Genomic DNA, 20,392 nt, shown 5'->3' with positions numbered 1-20,392 from the left:
CTGCATTATGACAGCTTAATCAGGAGGCTATAGAAGAGGCTTATCTGCAGCTGAGTGAGACTGAAGAAAAAGACAGCCTGGCAACCAGCAACGTCTCGCGGTGCTGATAACAGAACCCGCCGCCCCTTTGATGAAGTGCCATTCTGTGCATTCTTTGATGGAATATGCATACAAAGCAGCGGAGAATTTCCAACAACATATTTACGCAAATGCATTGTACATGGATTTAAAAACATACATATAGTAGGTATATATGAGTACATAATTAAGAGAAAAACCACTACGCAAAGTCCAAGCAAAACGCGCCTCTTCCTGCCTTGCCAAAGTTTGCGATAAAAAAGTATAAAAGAACTTCTCGAATGCGCTGAGTGCATACAAAAGATACGACAAGACATATACATGCGATACGCACTCAAAGACCAGACAAAAAATGGGAAAGAATGAGAAAGAGAGAAGGAGAGAAAAAGAGAGATGGATTGAGATGGAAAACAATGGGAAACGCTGTAGAAACTTTGATTTCAAATGGCAACCAGACGACTTGGCGACTGCGCGACTCGACGACTTTGATAAAACGTTTGAATAAAAAGCATTCAAAGACTTTCCAATACGGGAACGGAAATGCGACACAGACCCAGAAATGGGTCTCATAGAACGTTGCATGTGCTTCCCCCGCACATTTGTACTAAACATATAAGGCAAGCCATGGGAATGGATGTGGCACAGACAATAGCACATCGACACAATGCAACAGGCATGCTTAATGGTATTTAATAAAAGATATCCCATAAGTGATCATAGAAATAATATATGAAAACTTCTTTATATCGAATGTTTAATTACTATCAATATGACAGTAATGTTGTTGTCAACTCAGTCAGTTGAAGAGCTTAACATCATTAAGATATTCAATTTCATATTCATATGGAGGTTATCCCTATATTCCATTCAAGTGTGTAATTTTTGGCGCTTTTCAATTTCAATTGTAATGTCAATATGGAAAATATTTAAATATTAACTTGCTTTAGTCGGCAATCTGGTAAATATTCAATTTGTGGTATATCTTAATTGTGAAGGTATATTGCCATATCAAATACATTTTAAAGTATATTTTAGTATTTTTTTGTTTATTGGTTAGGTTCATTTATTTATTATTTTGTTTCTATTGATAATTGTTAGTGGATACCTAACAGTCGATCACACTCGTCTGCAGCTTTCTGAGTTGCTAACTTTTAGTTGATAAGATGTATTATTTAGATAAATCGTATAAGTTTTTCAATAGTATATGTAATCTCGAAATAATTATCGGAAATAATTATATAATTATAATTGAATTATATTGTCGAAGTTATTTGTTGTGCTTAGAGCAGATTTATATTAACATTATAATATTGTAATCCATAACGAAGACTGAAATAAATTCACTTTTCTTAAATTTCATGTTGGAACTATTTATTGATTAGTCGCAACTCACCTCCAAAAAAGTAATAAATAACTCAACGATTATCTCACTTTTGCCGCATAACAAAGCCTTCAACTGAATCTGATATGGCTATTTACTCACTGTTAAAGGCTTAGCATTGTGTGTGCCAAGTTTCCAAAAAAATATCTTTATTAAAACTGTAACCTATCATATTTCTATACCAACAACAACGACAACTGTGAGATTTTATTCAATCAAGCTCCGATAATCACAACAAATTACACAGACAAACGTTGGGGTAAAACACGCAGCTAATAAAGTTATCAAATCACTTGAAATTTACCAAAAAAAAAAAAGACACAAAAATATTTTAAATGCTTTCAAACAACCCATAAAATTCGGAGAAAAGAACAAGGCACACAAAGTCGTCAAACCGTCAAGAGACGAGAGACGCGACAGATTTTCAATGGGTTATACGAATGTATCTGAAATTAAAAAAAAAAAAACTAAAGAAAAAAATGATGTTGGCGCCAGCCGGGGAAGCCATGAATGACAACAAATTCATACTCACGCTCGCATTCATACCCGCACTCATACCCAAACTCATTCTCGCATTCGTAATTGGAAACTAAAACTGAACAGTTGTCGTCAGTTGTGGTCTTTCTTTTTCTATATTCATATATATGAATATTTCTTGCTTTTTGGAGGGCGTCCAAACATACTTAAATGTTTTAATAAAATTAGTTGGCATGTGCCATGTCTAAAATTGGCACGTCCCAAATTAAAAGTTAAAGCTGAAGCTAAAGCTAAAGATACAGATAAAAATAAAGATGAGCCAATGATTTGCATAATTGCGTGATTCGCATAGCGACAAATGCGTGAATCATTTGAATATATTGAATAAAAATATTCATTTCGTATGTAGTCACATATTTATACATATGTGTGTGTAAGTAATTAGGAGTCCGTAGATGAGCCAAATGATTGCCAAGTGCTTTTGATTAGCTCATCGTAGAATGGTTCCAGTGACTCCCAAACTGTGGGCCATTGAACTGCAGCAGCGACTGCAACCAAAATGCAACAATTGTTGTTGCTATCACGCGACATAAATCACCTCAAACTCTGCTGCTTGCTGCCGCTGCCTCTGCCTCTGCCGCCGCTTCTGAGCCATATCAAAGAGGAAGCAGATTTACTATACCATGAGTGCATACACTCTTAAGACGCTATAGCTTAGCTTGCCTGCCTTTACCTGTTTCTGTTTCCCTTCTTCAGAGTTTCTGCTTCTGAGTAGCGCAATCGAGAAACCCAACCAAATACCGGCAAACCTCAATCGAACGCAACGTGTTCGATGGTTTCGTTTGTTTGCTTGTGTGACGGAATTTAGTTGAATTAAGTTCGAGTTGCATTTGGTTGTCTTGTTTTGGGAAATCAAATTACCCAAATAGGGAAATATTCAATTTGAGAATATTTGATTGATTCTTTTATCTTTATTTTAATTTTGCTTATATACAAACACACACATTTTTAAATTTTTGTATTAGTTTTTATATAAAATATATCTTACTGGTAATAACTTGTCATGTGAACAAAAATGATTCGAAAATCAACTCGCATGTTGCGCAGCTATTTTCATCTCTTCTTTGGTCCAGCATTTCGACTGACAAGCAGATTTCCCGAAGCCTTTGAAATATGCAAAGAATTCAGGATAGGCAGAGAAAAAATGCTGCAAATTGCGAATGCCCTCACCAAGGAGATACAACTCGGCCTGGCCAGGGAAACGCACCCACAGGCCATAGTGAAATGCTTCCTCACCTACATTCAGGATCTGCCCACGGGCAGAGAACGTGGCAAGTTCATGGCCCTGGATTTGGGTGGCACTAACTTTCGTTGTTTGCTCGTCAATCTCACCGATGGCGCAGTAATGCAGAGCACGCTCAAATCGTTTGCCATTTCCGAGGAACTGATGCAGGGTCCTGGAACGGATCTGTTTGACTTTATAGCTGAGTGCCTGGCGGGATTTTGTAAGGAGCAGAATATTGGTAACGATCGCATTCCATTGGGCTTCACCTTCTCGTTTCCGCTGCAGCAGATTGGTATCAACAAGGGCATTTTACGGCGCTGGACTAAGGGATTCAGATGCGAAGGAGTCGAGGGCAAAGATGTCGTGGAGTTGCTGCAAAGTGCCATCGATCGCCGTGGCGATGTAAATGTCAAAATCGTGGCCATCTTGAATGATTCCACCAGTACACTTGTCTCCTGTGCTTATTCCCATCCCGACTGTCGCATTGGCCTCATTGTGGGCACTGGCGTCAATGCTTGCTACGTGGAGCAAACATCCAAGGCGGAGATGCTCGACGGTTATGAAAGCAGCCAGAAGCCCATCATGATCATCAACACGGAACTGGGAGCATTTGGAGACAATGGATCATTGGACTCGGTACGCACTGTTTACGACAAGACCCTCGACATAGAGTCAGTGAATCCAGGCAGTCAGACCTTAGAGAAATGCGTCTCCGGCATGTATCTGGGTGAAGTGGTGCGTCACATTCTGCTCGATCTTATGCGCATGGGAGTGCTGTTCCGCGGCATGAGACCGGATGAAATGCAAACCAAATGGATATTTCGAACTCGCTTTATATCGGAAATCGAATCCGATCCGCCTGAGGTGTTTCACAATGCCCGAGTGGTGTTGTATCATCTGGGCATCAAAACGGACGACCTTAATGATATGGCTTGTCTGCGCTATATCTGTGATTCGATATCGCTTCGATCTGCACAACTCACCTCATGTGCCATTGTTGCGATGATCAATCAGATGAATGTCGAGTCGTGTACTGTGGCCATAGATGGGGGACTGTGTCGCTATCACCCGCATTATCGAAATTTGATCGAGCAGCAGATGTCGATACTCTTGAAGAATGCTTCTGCATACAAGATCGTGCTGTCCGAGGATGGTTCTGGTCTAGGAGCAGCTCTCGTCGCCGCAGCCTTTGCCAATAAATAAATTCGAATGGCGATGCCATCGTTTCCCCGTGTTGTCTGCACATGTTTGAGCAAACCTGCAGCGAATACTGGGAATTGGACGCAACCTCAAACATGTTCGATGACAGCCGCATACCGATGCATGGCGGTGGGAACGTCGCACACGCGACGCCAAACCAGTTTTCTGGCTCACAGTCAACGACGGGCAACTGGCGTGAACGGTTCGCAGTTCGCAGTTTGCAGCTTATTCGAAAATCGGTTATCGGCTCGTCGATGGTCGCTCGTTTGCTTTGGCGTGCCATGCATTGAATTTAAATTGAAAATAAAATTTTGCCAAAAATTCAAAATTTGTTTTTTCAAGACAACAAAAAAGAACGCGAAGAAATGCGACGCGACACGCGGCAAAAACTAACAGTCGAATCAATTTTAAAATAAACAACCACAAACCATAACAACAACAACAACAACAACAGCAACAACAACAACAACAGCAACAACAACAAGAGCAAGAAAATAAAAAGTATGTGCAGAGAGTTTAATACAGAGAGAGAATTAAATGGTCAGCGGAAATATCAAAACAAACGTGTTTGGCATGCAATATGCAAAAGCAACGAGCCAACTAAATAAATAATAAGCAAAAAGACGTCAGCAAACAATAAAAGTACAAAATAGCCCCAGAATTGGCCCAAACGTACTTCAAGATACATTTGTATCTTGCGCTTGCATTTGTGCAGTTCCCAGTTCCCAGTTGCCAGAGTCGTCAATGGGGTCTTATTTTGTTCAGTTTTCTTGTTTTGTGCGAAAGTAAAAACTACCTGCAACACTTGCCAGAGAGAGAGAGAGAAAGAGAGAAAAAGAGAAACCAGTTTTGTGAAAATCATTGGCCATTTGCTTTTATTTTTGTTTTTATTTGTATTTTGATTTCAAACTGTATTGTATTTATTTTGCTTTTGCTTGCCTTTCGCCATCTCTTTGGCTTGGTGCTTCGATGGGCAAATAATAATAATAATCATAACCAGAAATTGGGCACTCGATTGGCTGTTGCAAGTGTTGCACGTTGCACTTCGGACTTTAATCAGATAATAACCAAAAAATGACGCAATAAATAACTAAACTAAATAATTGTTTCACACATGTATTTCTAACCCACAGTTAAATAAAAATAACAACAAATCACAAAAAGTGCTCAAAAAACATATTTTACGATCCGCAAAGTGAAGAGAGAACTCGACTCTCGCCTCAAATCTCGGCTCGCAACACGCCCCCAAAACACAAACACAACACACACACACTCACACAGAGATATTATGCTGATGCACACCACATCGACAACATCGACCGCCACGATGACCAACTCATCCTCATCGGCCACGCCCACGCCGGGCTCAACATCATCGAACAACAGCGCCACACTTGAGACGCTGCAGCAGCAGCAACAACAACAGCAACAGCAGCTGCAACAACAACTCCAGCAACTGCAGACGACAACATCAGCAACAACCGCAAATAACTCACGTCCACCTTCGCGAGCTCCCTCCATCCTGGACAGTCCGACGCTGGCGCGCGTGGAACGCGCTCGTCTTCGTCTCGAGCAGCAGGAGCGGGAGCGGGAACGCAGCAGCCAACGCAGCAGCCAAATAGGCGGAGGCAGCGTCGGAGGCGGTGGCTGTGGCGGTGGTGGCAGCAGCAGCGGCACGGGCAGCACTGCAACAACCATGAATCGCGAGGATAGCCTAGAGCGGAGCATATTGGATCCCAAGGTGAGTCCAGTCGATCTATAAATTGCAATTAAGTGAATGCTTCTCGGGATGCGGGCTTCGAAATTGCGATGTGAAAATGAGAAGATTACCAAGTCAATGAAGGGGGGCAACTGCAGAGTTGTGGGATATTCAATAAATCAAAAGAAAAAGATTCAATGAGTCTCTTCTATTCAATCAGCCGCAATTACAATAAACATTTGCTCGATTAATCGAATATAATTATGAATATATCACTTCTAATAATAGTTCTTATATTGATTGATTTGATTCGTAATAAATGTTCTTCCTCTTTGGGGGCAATCAAAATGGGGTGATTATAAAATTGATAAAAGTTTTCATCTGCATTTCGATTTTGCATTCTTAATTGACTTATTGTGACTAATATGTTAAAATAATTTGCAATGCTCGAATAATCGAGTGAAACGTCTATAATTGGCAATAAATTGTATACCGTTCGTAAAACTTCTCTTAATGGGGCAGTTTAAATGGGTTATATGCTCATTATGGAATAGACAGTAATGTTCATAGAAAATACTTGAAATTTCAATTCTTATGATTATTCTATAAATCGAAAGTGAATAATTCAAATGATAAAGCGAAGACACTAAATATTCCTTGAAAGCCATTGCAAATCTTCCTCCAAAAATCTTTAATGGGACTTTGTTTTATCCATTTCAAGAAGCTTTTTGCTGGTCTTTCACTCTTCTCTTGACTAATTCTCACTGTCAAAACTTTCATTTTCACGATGATCTCTGGCTGGCTATCGAAACTCATCTGTCAGCTCTAAGCCCCATTCTTGACTCATTTTTGGCTATTTGGCCATAAATGTCTTTCGGGCTACGCCAAATTGGTTTTGGACTGAGCCAAAACGAAACGAAACAAAACGAAACGAAGCGAAATGTGGCAACAGAACAGAGCAGAGCAGCAAAGAGCATTTGCACTCATTGTTATTCAGCTAAACCGAATAAGCCATATTCACATTTGCTGTTTGCTGTGCCTGCTGGCCACTCGCTCTTGACAGCATTTCACTAATGGCTAGTCCCTGGTCCACTCCCCGGGCTATTTGGGCCATGTATTCGTATATTCGTATTCGTATTCGTACTCGCATATTCATACACGTACTCGGGGGCTGCACTCACTCACACTTGGCCTTCTGGCCGTGTATGTAAATGCTTTTTATTTTGTTATTATTTTGTTAACACTGTTATCTCTCGGGTTTTATCTGAATACTGCGACACTGAGTTGTTGTCATTGCGGGCTCATTCTCATCATCTGCAGAGCATAAGCTCTTTAGGCTCTGCTCGTTTTTAAAGCTTAGACTGTGAGACTATGAGACTAAGCTAAAAGTTCTCTTTATTTTTTTGGTTAGAGTCTCTCGCAATCTTTGCATATATTTTCTACCTATTTTTTAAGGTAGCTTAAAACTTAAGCAGGTAGCGAGGAATTTGTTATTTTTTGTTTATTTGTCTTTTGGGCAAACAGAGATAATGAATTGCAAAAGACAGTCCAGACTTAAGATAGCCGCAATCACATTGAACATATCGCATTTGAGTTTACAAGTCTTCATATCTAACTCAGTCGGACAATGTGTATAGTTGCTTTGCTAACACATTACATGATCGATGGCCTTTGTTTTACAGAAGATACAGACATCAAAAATATTTAACTTAGATCAAAGATTATCACAGCCTTTATTTGTTTACAATCTTTTTGTATTAAATATATTTTGCTGTTGAATTCAAGAATAGACTTTCCTTGACTAATATTATTATTGATTTCCTTTTTTGCAAATTAAAATAACATTCATTTTCAATCTTATTCTGCAATTTCGCAAAGTTTAAACCCGGTACTACTAAAATGAATATAAATCAATTCACTACTGAATTCAAACTGCTTTGTAAGACTCAAGGTACTAACATAGGTATGTCTTTTTCGCATCGTCATAGACAATGTTGTTGCCTAACTCGCACTCATTTCACACTTAATTTTGATCCTGCTGCATCTGTCAATACGATTTGCTTTTCAATTCGCTCTGGCTGCTTGCCAGGTTTTCAACTTTGCAGTTTGTCTAACTGATTACCTGAAAAGTCACACACATTTTTCTCTTTAGTAACGCTGCAGATTGCTTCTCTGCCTCGTCCTCTCAACTCTAAACTCTAAAGGTCTATTTCCTTTGGACCTTAGCAAATTGTATATGAGATTTGTCTGGCAGCAAATTGCCTGCATAATTTGCACAGCTTCCTCAACATCAACATCAACGTCTACGTCTACGTCGACTTCGACGTTGTCGTCCTGCAACAAAATGTTGCCAAAATATTTGCGCAGCTGTTATGCAGTTTGTTTGGGCTGATTTTGCTTTGCAGCTGTCAATAGATTGCAAACTGGCAAACTAGAACTAAAAGTAGAAGAAAGAGAACGAGAGAAGCAAAAGGCGTTGTCGATAAATTTTCGGCGACTTTTTGCGAATTTCTTTTGACTCGAAACGGTGCTTTAAGCCAAGTTTTTTTTATTTTTGGGAGTCAGACACAAAATCGATTGCAGATTTTTTTTTTGCTGTTTTTGGGGTCACTGCGAAGACATTTGTGTATGTTGGGTTCGGTGCATTGAACCCCAATGAAAAAGCCAAACAAACCAACGGCCTAACGCTTCAAGTGCTTAAGACATTAAGACGAGTTCATAATTAGTCACACTTAAAAAGCCATTGGCCCTCGAGTTGTGCCCCGTTAGTGGCCAGGCGAAATATGAGGAGAGGCAAAGCAGAGTGGTAACTGGAGAACGAAACGGAGACAGAGACAGAGGCAAAGACAGCGAAAGAGACAGGGCCAAAGTTATGAGTAGGAAGCGCCAGGGCAATTGTACTCGTAGATGGGCCAAGCGAAGGCAACTCAGTCAAGCAGCGCGCAAATGGAAAGCAAACAGCAAACAGCAGAAATCACGGCTAAAAAGAAAGAAGCAAAAAACATGGAACGTGCCCAGCGACCATATGGCCGGACTTGGCCAACAATACATATCAGAGTAGTGTAGTTGGGTGCTCGGCATTCGGTACTGAGGTAGGCTAAAACACAACAAACGCAAACGCAGTGTCTTCTGGCCAAGTCTCCACTATGGCTATGGCCAAGCTTCGCTGCACTCGAGTGCAGTTGCCAAAGGGCCGACAGACCTAAAGTCCCAAACTCGCAACTCGCAACTCGCGTATATGGAGCAGAAAACCTGCAACGGAATGTGGGAGAGATGTCTCCGTAAATGTGTACGTTTCTGTGTGTGTGTTGGGTGAAATGTAGCTAAAAGAAATGAAATCTATTCGATTGCTTGTAAAATATTTTCAAAACGACCCTCGGTAAAAACATCAGCAACAACAGCAACTACGACAACAAAACAATTGCAGCCCCCACGTAAACAATTTCAATAAATTTTACGTTCAATGTCAATTTATTTTGTGCTGTTGGCGCGCGTTTCAATTTGACGGCAGAGCGAGAGCCAAAACAACAAGAGAACAGCAAAATAAATATGTATTTCGCATGTTACATTTTTAGTGTTTTTGCAACAAATTAAAAAAATGAAAAATGTTTTTCCACTTCACTGCCTGAGCACTGAGCACCAACGAGGAGGCCTTAGAAGTGGTCAGTCCTCAGTCAGGTAGGGATCGGGGGAGTTCAAAAACTGGGTGACGAATGCTCATCGTCGAGAACTGCAGAGTGCCAAAGAGAGAGAGAGAGAGAGAGAGAGAGAGAGAGAGGGACAGAGAAAGAGAGAGAGCTAAGCAAACAGTACTAGATAATGAGAGTAACAAACACAAGCGAACGATAAGCAAATAATAATAAAATAGGAAATACATAAAGTTATAAATATACTAATTACTCAACAAATATAATAAAGCAATCGAGGAAGTATTTGAAAAATAAGTATACCGAAATAGAAACCAGATAAGCATTGCAAAACCCAGAGTAATTCATCTTGCATTGTGAAATTTGTAAATATACATTTCAATGTAGTCCACAAAATATAATAAATAAATATGATTACATTTCTTTATATATATGTAATCATACTTATTTTTTTTTTATAATTTATAATTGAATTCTAATGTACACAGTGACGACTGGATATCAAGTGTTAACAATAAGTGTTCTTAATAATTAATTATTAATAATATAAAATGAAATCCAAATTAAGTAAAAATATATTTAAATGCATAAGAATTCTAATTTTGTATTGCTCGATAGTAAATATTATATTATTAGCGCATAAAATACTGAGAAGCGTGTGTAACGAAAACATGTCACATAGTTTTATAACTTGCGGCTAAAGTATTCAAGTTAAAGTTGATTCCCATAAATTACTAGCTTAATCGATTAACAATAAAAAATTAGTTCAATCATTTAAGTTGTACAAGAAAAACTATGCCAAAAACGCACAATCAAAGAATGCTCGTTTCTTCGAAAGGGCCAATTAGAAGGTCATAAATTAGCTCGTAAATAGCAACACCAAAAATAGCCGAAACAGCCGAAAGTACGTCAAGGTAAATAAATAGAATAGAAGGAAATAAATTTCGAAGGGTTAAGGTAAAACTGCAACCGGGTAATTTGAGTCGAGTTTCATTGTCGACAAGCACGCATCGAGAATCGTTGAATAAACACGGGGCTAGTGGCAAGTGGCAAGTGGCAAACTCGCTCGCTCTGCTTATCGGCAAAGTCAAAAAATAGACCCAGTTCCCCATTAGCCTCACTAAAAGTAAACTAAACTGGCAGACAAACAAACAAATGCACAGACAGCAAGGCGAACGACGACGACACGCAAGAAATGCGTAAAAATAAAAATGAGCCAACACAGATACTACAAAGGGAAAGCATAGAACCCCCTTGTTACAAAGACAACAACATCTCCCGGCCTAGCACAAAAATGTTTTCATTCATAAAGCGAAAGCGGAAAAGCAGGGAAAAACTTTAGCGGAAAATATGCGCCACAATAAAATATACAAATAAATGGCTGGGCTTAATGCAAATAACGGGGAACGGGGAGCGGGGTGTAGGCTCAACACACGACGAGTGAAAGACTCAGTTCCAAGGACCAAGGACCCAATCCCATACTCGAGTCCATGCCCATTTCCCATTCGCTCTCCCATTCCCATTCCCATTCCTGGCCTTATTCCCATTCATAGTCTTTCGCTCAGGTCCAAGCAGCGACACAAGGGAATTTCCAGTCGGCACACCAAATGGCACACAGTAGTGCAATATTTGACAATGTTTGCGAGCCAAAAAAGTGGAGGGGGACGGCAACCAGCATCGTGCAACCAGATGGCTTTTTGCCTAACCAAATCAAAAGCAAAACCAAATGAAAATGTGGCCAAATTGGATGCCACCAAAAATGTTAAAGTGCAAAATGCCAAAGAGCTGTCTTAAAGCTGTCTGTTGAAAGGGCTAAACACGAGTTCGAATTAGGATAAAATAACAGTTCTTCTGTAAAAAAGTATTATAAAGAAAAAATCTGTTACAATAAAATTCGAAAAACAAATAAATGAATCTCGAAAAATGCTTAGCAAATATGCAAATTGTCAGATTTACTCTTTAGTAGATTTGTTATTTTATCCCATTTTAATTTTATTTTTCACTTTTTACTTTTCGTCCTTAAATTACTTAAATTTTTAGTTAGACTTTATATAAATGGTAATTCTTTCTCTCTCTAATTGGCTTTGCTTTTGAAATTGCTGTTGCTTTTCTTGATATCTTAATGCGACTGCTCCCAGTGTAAAGTGATATATCACAATTAAGCGGTCGGCCCACTTTGACCCATAAAAACAAAACTGAAACGCATGAAACGTGCACTCAGCACAGCACAGCAGAGGGGCAAATTTTTATTTTAATGCACTTTGATAGATTGCATTTGCTGGACGGAAAGAGAAAAAGAGAGACGGAGAGATGGCGTAAGAGGTGCAGTGGGTGGAAGAAGAGGGGGGACCCTTAAGTAGAGCAGTGTGTTAATTTTTATATGGCAACATGTAAATTGGGTAAAATTGATAAAAAGTGGGATGCAAAAGCACCGCCAAGGGGCAAGTGGCAAGTGGAAAGTATATGCAGTGAAGTGAGAAAGGGCTGACCTCAAAAAGATCACAAATAAAACTTAAATGTTAATAAGTAAATGTTAATAAGTTACAAGAACTTAAAATCTATTGAGTTACTATTAAATAAGCATTTAAAATAGTAGTAAACATTTATTTGGAAACTACTTTCAATTTTACACATTTAGGTTCAAAAGTTAACAAGCTTATCAATGAAGTTCTCGAAATAAAATCTTCAACCATCTTCTGAAGATTTCAGACTTGAGAATACAATTTATTAAATCAAAGCTGAAATGATTTGCTTCTGTATAACTTGTTAGGAAATAGTTTAGTTACTGCAACTAGTTGAGCTTTATTTCTATGACAACAACTAAGATTTCGCTTCATTCTACAAGATGTGCAATTGCCAAGAAGTAAATACACAATAGAGAGTTTGCACTTCTCTTTCCCTCTCTTACTAATCTTGCTAACGGCTTAAGGCAGCTTCCTCTTTCTTTGCTGGTCTTCGACATTAGCAAATTTCTGCGGAAAAAAGAGCTAAAAACAATGGCAAAGCATAAAATTTACATATTACATCAACATGTTGCATGTCAGCTGATGTTGCTGCTGTTTCTGATGTTGTTGTGGTTGCTTGTATGTAGTTTGTTGCATATATGCAATTGAGTTAAGCGCCCTTGCCTCTCGCCCCTTTCGAGAAACACCTCCCTAGCGTTCTCTCCCTTGGTGATTTCAAGCTAAACGAGGCATTGCAAAGCAAAAACAGAAGTTAAACCAAGGCAACTTGAAGCAGAAGCAGAAGCTGCAGATGAAGATGAAGATGAGGAGACTGCAATCGCATTGCAATCAGCATTTATTGTGTGAATCGTAGTCACAGTCTATGAACGAGTGAATGAGCTGGTGAGTGCGTGTCTGAATGCGTGAGTAACTCGGTGAGCAACCTGCAATTGCATTATGGGGGAAACGGGTGACTTGTTTAATAAATAAATATTAAGCAACGACAACGAAAATCTTTAATATGCGAACTGGGAGTTGACCTCCTTCAAAGCAAAGCGAACCGAAGCGATTGCATGGCAACTTCCCTTTTTCACATGTCGACCATGCCCTTTATTAGTGCAGACGTACAAGTGTGTGTGTATTCATTCAGATGTTCGTACATATGCATATAATTTTATGATGCATACTTTAATTGCCATTTCCCGTTTTAATGAATTGTTTATGAAATAAAAAAACAACATTGCTTGCATACAGTGCAAGGGACCGTGGGTCATGGCAACAGCAACATCAACAACAACACCAAACAACACACATACACAATGGCACACGTGAACTAAAGCCGGGCAATTGTTGTGCCCATTTTCATTGCTTCCGTTGCTGTTGCCGCTGCTTTTGTTGTTGCTGCTGCTGCTGTTGCCGTCGTTGCACTTGCCAAATGGCAGCGTGTTGCCGCCTTTTCTGTATTTCTGTATTTTGGGGAAGGGGACGGGAGGGAGCTCAACTGTTTGCATGACTAACGGAAATCGTTTTCATTTGTTTAGCGCTTTACATTGAAGGTGCACCCTCTACTCCCCCCTGTACCACTCCATTACCTTCTCACTCTTTCACTCTCGAGTTAGCGCCAGGCGGTTGCAGACCCCACAAAGTCAAGCTATAGACGTATTTAGCGACAAGGGCATGACTTTTGAATGCATTTGCTGACCGCATTGGGTTTCGGGGTTTACTCTTTTCAATGAATATGAACTATGAATATTTCGGCGGGGCAAACGAAGAGAAGGGAAGGCTTTTGTGCGGCATTTGTTTAGGCTTACCCTTGGTCGATTTGTCGATTTGTGTGCGCAGCATATACATAAATGTGAACAGTAAATGTGTACATTTAAGTAGCATGATCATGCAACTGGCTTTCGAGAAGGGTACAAAAATAATAAATTCAAGTTAGTTATAATTAGAAAGAAACTAAAAAATATAATTCACTAATGAACGGCAAAAAACAAAAAAAAAAATATAAAAAATTGTAAATATTAAAAGTTTTTATAAAATTAATATTTTTTCTTAATTTATTTATGTATGATTCGCGGAGTAGAAAACAATAGCTAGCTGTGAAATAAAACTATTAAAAAAAACAGTAAGAAAGCTACAGTGGGCTGTATGTGATACAGTGGGCTCGAATGTGATATACATGCTACTCACGTTGAATACGAAAAAAACAGAGCAATTTTTAAAATATACCGAATTAATATACTGAAAATATAACTAAGGCTATATTTGATATATTTATATAGTACTACATTCAAAGTAGACCATATATACCAATGTACTAAACACACCAATAGGCGTTTTCCGCATTACGAAGTCCTTCAGCCATATATAATATTTCCTGCAGGCAACAAATTATAATACTCTTCTTCCTTATATGTATCGGATATACTATTAATCTTTTCAAATAGCACAAAAGACTTTCCAGAAATTCTAAAGCATTAAATTCCGTAAAATGATATATTGTATTATTCAGGTTTAGTCTACATTCGCCGAGGCCTTAGCCATATAAATAATTACTTCCGTTTATATAGACTCCTCCTACTACAATATCAAAGAAAGCACTTGGACAGCTCTTTCCTTATGACTCACGACTTTGACAGATTTGATAGACATTGCAAAATAAGTTGACTACCTCAACAAATTGTCGCAAATATTCCAGCAAATCAACTTAGTCAGCGCCACATCAATCGAATTGTTCTAACAATCTAGCAATTACACAAATGTTCTTATCAAATATCTGAGCGCAGCGCCGTGTCGTTAAACTGTTATCTCAACACACATGCTATAAGGTTGACATCATACTAGTCATATAAGTACATACATAGTACTTACTAAAAAAAGACCGAAGAGGAAGAAGCTAAAAAAAAATTTAAATTGTTAGCAGCGCGTTGCCATTGTCGATGTCGTTGTTGTTGCTGGCGTTCTTGGTTGGGTGGCTTGTGGTCGGGTATGACATCATATGAGAAACCATTTATGGGGGGAGTGCGTTGAGGGGTGCGTGTGTGGCATTGTGGCTTGTGCGAGGGTGTTAAGTGTATACTGTATGTGTGCCATGTGCTAAGTGCATGTGTACAATATATTATATAGTCTTTGTGGCTGCCCAGCTGGACTGGACAATGTGTCGATATCATAAAAAAATTTGTGTAAACAAAAAAAAAATGAAACTATATTCTCCACTATTATTCTTATATTGATTTTGTTTCAACGACAAAATTTAAAAATGACATTTTAGTTTGCTCAATTGAAAAACCGACAAATTGGCAAATTTCGATTAAAACAAATTTTGTATTTATTTCTATTTTTTCGTACACCCCCAAAAACAACAAACGAAACAATGCAATACAACAATCCGTTAACACTTTTACACTCTCTTACACAATATACAAAACCAAAAAAACAACTCGATGCCTCTGTCCTGCGTCTGTCTCCTCCTCCACCCCTGAAAAACGAAATGAAACGAAATGAAATACGAATATATAGAAAGACTCGGCGCCGTGGCATCAAATGTGGACGCATATGAAACGCCTCTCGCACGCCTCAAAAGTCAACTCGACGACCAGTCTGACAGCCCAGAAAACAGACGTGGGCGTTGGCCATCATCACCTGACAGCAGGCACAACAACAACACCAACACCAACAGCAACACAAACAGCTACACCAACAGCAGCGACAGCGACAACTATTAATGGTGGAACACCGAGAGGAACAATGCCAGGCAAATGCATATTATTTCCGGATAAGACGTCCTCCCTCAAAAGTTCCATGTACACGCAACAGGTCTACTTCAGGCCCGATATGGTAGGCTATACATATATGCAAAAGATCTGCTATACTATCTAGATGCATAGTTTTCTTTCGCATGGTTATGGCATTACTTACAAATACACGATGGATCCACACAATGGTTTTGGTTCTCTACTTTCTACATATACATACATATAAGCTCGTCTAGTCGATTAGTTGTAGTGTCTTGTTGATTAAAATTGAAAATTATTAGCACTATTGAGTACAGAATGATTTTGTTTATAATTCGTAGTTTATTTGTTTATTCTTTGGCATCAACTGAACATTTCATGAGTTTTTAGCGAAAATCTAAATATGTTTTCGGTATTTTGGTTAATGGCTCTTGGCTTTGGTTTCCACAATTTTATTATTTCCATTCAGCATACACTTTCTGCCTGGCTTTATTAAAATGCATAAGTATCTTTGCCCTTGCCTTACTTTAAGCAATACCCTTCAACCCATCCATCCCCCCACAGCACATTCAATCTCCCCCTTACCCAACTTTATTTATATTACAAATATTTGCATAGCAACTTTGAGCACAAGCTCTTCAAAGCTCAACGTTGCATTAAATGCAATGCATATAAAAGAAAAATGTTATAATCATAATCATAATAATAATAATAGTAATAGTCATAAACCTCCATCCAACAAAATGCCAGCAATTGACTTTGCCAAGGCAAGCCAGGCGTTTGCGTTCAAAAGTGCACCACTAAACCACCGCGCATAACTTTTCTGAGCATGCAGAGTTGAGTTTTATGATTTCCAATGCATATACACTCGAATATATGTATATATAAGCAATTTACAGTGCGGATTTTTGCTTGAACAGTACAGTGATAACTAGCTTTAACAGCACATAAAATATAAAAGTTAAAAGTTAAAATTCATACAACATTGAAAGTAAAAGCCTTACTTATAGTAAAAATGAACTAAAAATATTATTCAGACTTAGTACTTTTCTCAGATGTTAGTTAACACTTAGTCAGAGTTTAAATTCAAATGTTGAATTATAAATTAGTAATATGAAAGTTAAAAGTAAATGGAAAAATGTATGTTAAGCTTTATTGAATAAGATACAAGCTTTAAAGAGTAATTTCTTTTCAACTTCTGAATTAAGTTTTTCAAGGACAATAACATTCATATCTGTTAGTTAACAGTGATCCTATTTGTTAACATTCAACTGTTAACCGCAGAACTTTGTAAGCTTTTTAGATAGCCATAGACTACGTAACTTATTCTTTCAGATATTTCAAATTCTGAGTATTAAATGTGTTTGTATGCAAGTTAATTAGTTAATATAAGTAAAGGAGAATATTTATTAAAATGCACCATAATAAAGTAATTCTTATTTAACCTGGGCATTCAGTTTTTGCAGGGCCAATAACATTACATAGCAGTTAGTTAACAGAGCTGTTATTTAATCATATTCCAATGTTAACCGCAGAATTGTTTAAGATTTTAATAGATTATGTGACTCACTCTTTCAGTTATTTCAGATACTGAATACCAAATATTTAGTATTAATTCCAGTCACTCTCACAAATAATTCCCCTCTAATAGTAATGCCAACTAATTCAATGAACTAAGCTGCGACATTTGGCGCATTGGCATTGAGATTGCATGTTTCACTGCAGCAATTTGATTAGGGATAAATCTTTGCAAAGCTGCTTGCACTTGCTCGCATTTACAACAAAAACTTCAAATGCCAGAATGAAAAATGGCAAAACTTGGATTACCAGTCTATAGTAAAGTATAGTAAGTATGTCGGTTACGTGTCAGCCATAAACTATGGACAAATCAGCTCAGGGTCACAGATTGCCGTCCCGTTCCGTTCCGTTCAGTCCGATGTCGTTGCCCATTGCCATCGCAGTTTGCTGGCAAGCGTGAAATATAAACAAAAGCTCGTTAGCCAAGAAAAACAGAATGTGTAATGGCTGTGAAAATGACACAGCGTGAAGGTGTGGGCCCAGTTTGTAAGTTCGCAGCCAGATCGATGATTTTTCAGTGTGTGCCAAAGGTCGCCACATGCAAATTGCACTTTACAGCTTTTGATATTTTGTGGTACATTGTACCGATGTACTTAAGCGGCAGTTAAGCTGACATTTTGTCGCAGAGCCCGTCATAAACAATACGAGAGTAAGAAAAACCGGCTAAGCTCCATGTTGCTAAGCTGCAGGCTGCCGGCCGCCTTTTTCTTTTGCCTCTCCTATTCAGTATACTGTTTTTCTTTAGCTTCAAGAGCCGTACAAGTTTTTCAATATCAAGACACATTTAAAGCTTCATTAACATAATTGATGCGCCATTGAGGCTGTTGTGCCGATGATGCGGCTCTCTGTCTCCATCTCCATCTCCATCTGCGACTCCCAAGCCATTATATTGTCTTTGGGGGCAGAGCAAATCGTTGGACAGGTTTTCCGGCGCATGCGCAGCGTTCGGTTCGGTGTGAACCGGTTTACAGAGTTGTAAACTACGTGTATGAGCAGCTCTCTGAATGCCGCTTCACTGCCTACCTGACTGTTATTCAGTCAGTCCAATTGCCTGACTACCTGGCCACATAATGAGCTGTATCTGTATCTGTATTTGTATCTGTAGCCGAAGCCATGTGCGACTCCGATTCAGTATCTTAAGTATTTTTCGGCTCAGAAATGCCATCTTGTCGTACTCCATAATTTTCAATTTCATTTTGCATTGTTGGCGGTTTGTCTGCCACAAGTGAAGCCAGTCTCTAGTCTCCATTCTCAGGCTATGTCAATGCGAAGTAGAACATGAACAGATTGAATTTCCAGACGTAATGGGCAATCAAAAACGAAGAAAGAGCAAATAGATTCGGAGCGTGCTTAGCAATGCCAAATTGAGGAAATTGTTATAAAGCGGTTAGAGAGTTGTTTGTGCACCCAGCTTCTGTATTTCAGCAAATTGTCAACCATTCAAATGTTGATGAATTTACAAATAGGTTGCACTTTGCGACTTTAAGGTGTGAACTGTGTTTATTATATCAGATCCTAAACTGGTTCTTTCATTGAGTTCATTTGATATTCAAGCACTCAGGGAAATACTGGTATTCTAAAAAAAAAACACAAAAAATCAATTCTAATACAAATAATTCCCAATTCATTTTACGGCTTGTGACTCATTCGAATAAAATTTTTATTTGATTCCCTAATATAGCGGATATTTAAAAACAAATCATTGAGCTTTTATTTGAACAATCCCATTCATTAGTACAGATGTGACACAAAACGAGGCCTACTCTCGATGGAATTCTTAGCTCTTTTCAAATTCAAGAGCTAAACTGTTCTTAAATGATTAATATTATCCATAGAAATGAAAAACGAATTGATTCTCTAAAAAAAAGAATTTTAATGAAGGCACATCAAAAGAATATATAATTAAATGCTAAGAGCCAAAGCTAAGAGAGTTATAATTAAAAGCTAGAATCTAGACACGCAAAGAATCGCTCAGATCCGCAGATGAGCATCAAGAAGTCTGCAGAAAAAGTGGAAAAAACGTGCAAGAAAAAAGATTAGATAATTTTAAAATGCTCCTATCTAAGCTTCTGTGATGGCACAGAACCTGCTAGCTCCATTTTAATGATCATCAATAATGGAGATGTCAATCGTCGGATTTCCCAAATTGCCGCAATTCTGACCACCTAATCGAAATCAAAGAAATATTCAAAATATTTTGAGCATATTTAATAAAAGATCTGAAGTAAGTGCTTCTTTAGTTAAAATAAAAAAAAACAGCATTTACAAATCGACTCAAAGAAGATTCTTCCCACCTTGAAGTCTAGAAAGATCTCTTCAGATGATTCTTCGCATGTGCTGTAAAATGTTCGCTTGTAATTATATGGCTCCAGGCGCGAGTTCTATGTGGACGAGTGTAAAAGCTTCTCCACATGGCCATTAATTATGGCGGCTGTGAAATATGTAGCCAACTTGGCCAAAAAAAAAAACTAATGAAATTTGCGGCGCACGCGTTTCACTTACATCAAATTCCTAAGCGATATCAATCAACAATATTTTTTTCCTATAAAATTCGATTTTCAAGCGAATAAAAAATATGATATTTTATGAGCCGAAGATGTAATACCCTAATAGAGAGTTGTGAAGAAAAGATTTAGAAAAAGACGATGATTTAAAAAAAAACACAATAATCTACATATATATAATATTTCTATTGACTTTGCATGCTATTGAAAAAACGAACGAATCAGTGTGATTGTGATTCAAGTTTCTTATGTCACACTTTTCGCTGCAACACAATAATGCCGCACTCCCTTTGAAAGAGTATTGAAAATAGGCAGCCCAAGCCTCCTGGGCAAACAGGTTCCATGGGCAGCAGACAAAAGCAGCC

At 38.3% G+C, this 20,392-nt stretch overlaps 2 protein-coding genes across 5 annotated transcripts in view; both read left to right on the top strand.

Moving 5' to 3' along the window:
- The first annotated feature begins 2,900 nt into the window (after positions 1-2,900).
- Positions 2,901-4,925, top strand: LOC117563668 (hexokinase type 2-like). Its single transcript, XM_034242091.2, has one exon. It carries the CDS (start codon positions 3,012-3,014, stop codon positions 4,422-4,424), a length of 1,413 nt encoding a protein of 470 aa, XP_034097982.1. The 5' UTR covers positions 2,901-3,011; the 3' UTR covers positions 4,425-4,925.
- A 721-nt stretch (positions 4,926-5,646) lies between these two features.
- Positions 5,647-20,392, top strand: part of LOC117563667 (uncharacterized) — a 46,687-nt gene continuing 31,941 nt past the window's right edge. For 3 of the 4 annotated variants that reach the window (XM_034242085.2, XM_034242086.2, XM_034242087.2), the window contains exons 1-2: positions 5,647-6,162; positions 15,731-16,048. In XM_034242085.2, coding sequence (XP_034097976.1) covers positions 5,710-6,162; positions 15,731-16,048 — 771 coding nt within the window. In that variant the 5' untranslated portion in view covers positions 5,647-5,709. The remainder of the gene's footprint in view (positions 6,163-15,730; positions 16,049-20,392) is intronic. The other variant, XM_034242088.2, reaches the window with a different exon arrangement.

Source organism: Drosophila albomicans, chromosome 2L (genome assembly GCF_009650485.2).
Source record: "Drosophila albomicans strain 15112-1751.03 chromosome 2L, ASM965048v2, whole genome shotgun sequence".
Taxonomy (NCBI): Eukaryota; Metazoa; Arthropoda; class Insecta; order Diptera; family Drosophilidae; genus Drosophila; species Drosophila albomicans.
The sequence above is the reverse complement of the archived record's forward strand: the minus strand, read 5'-3'. Positions and strand labels throughout refer to the sequence as shown.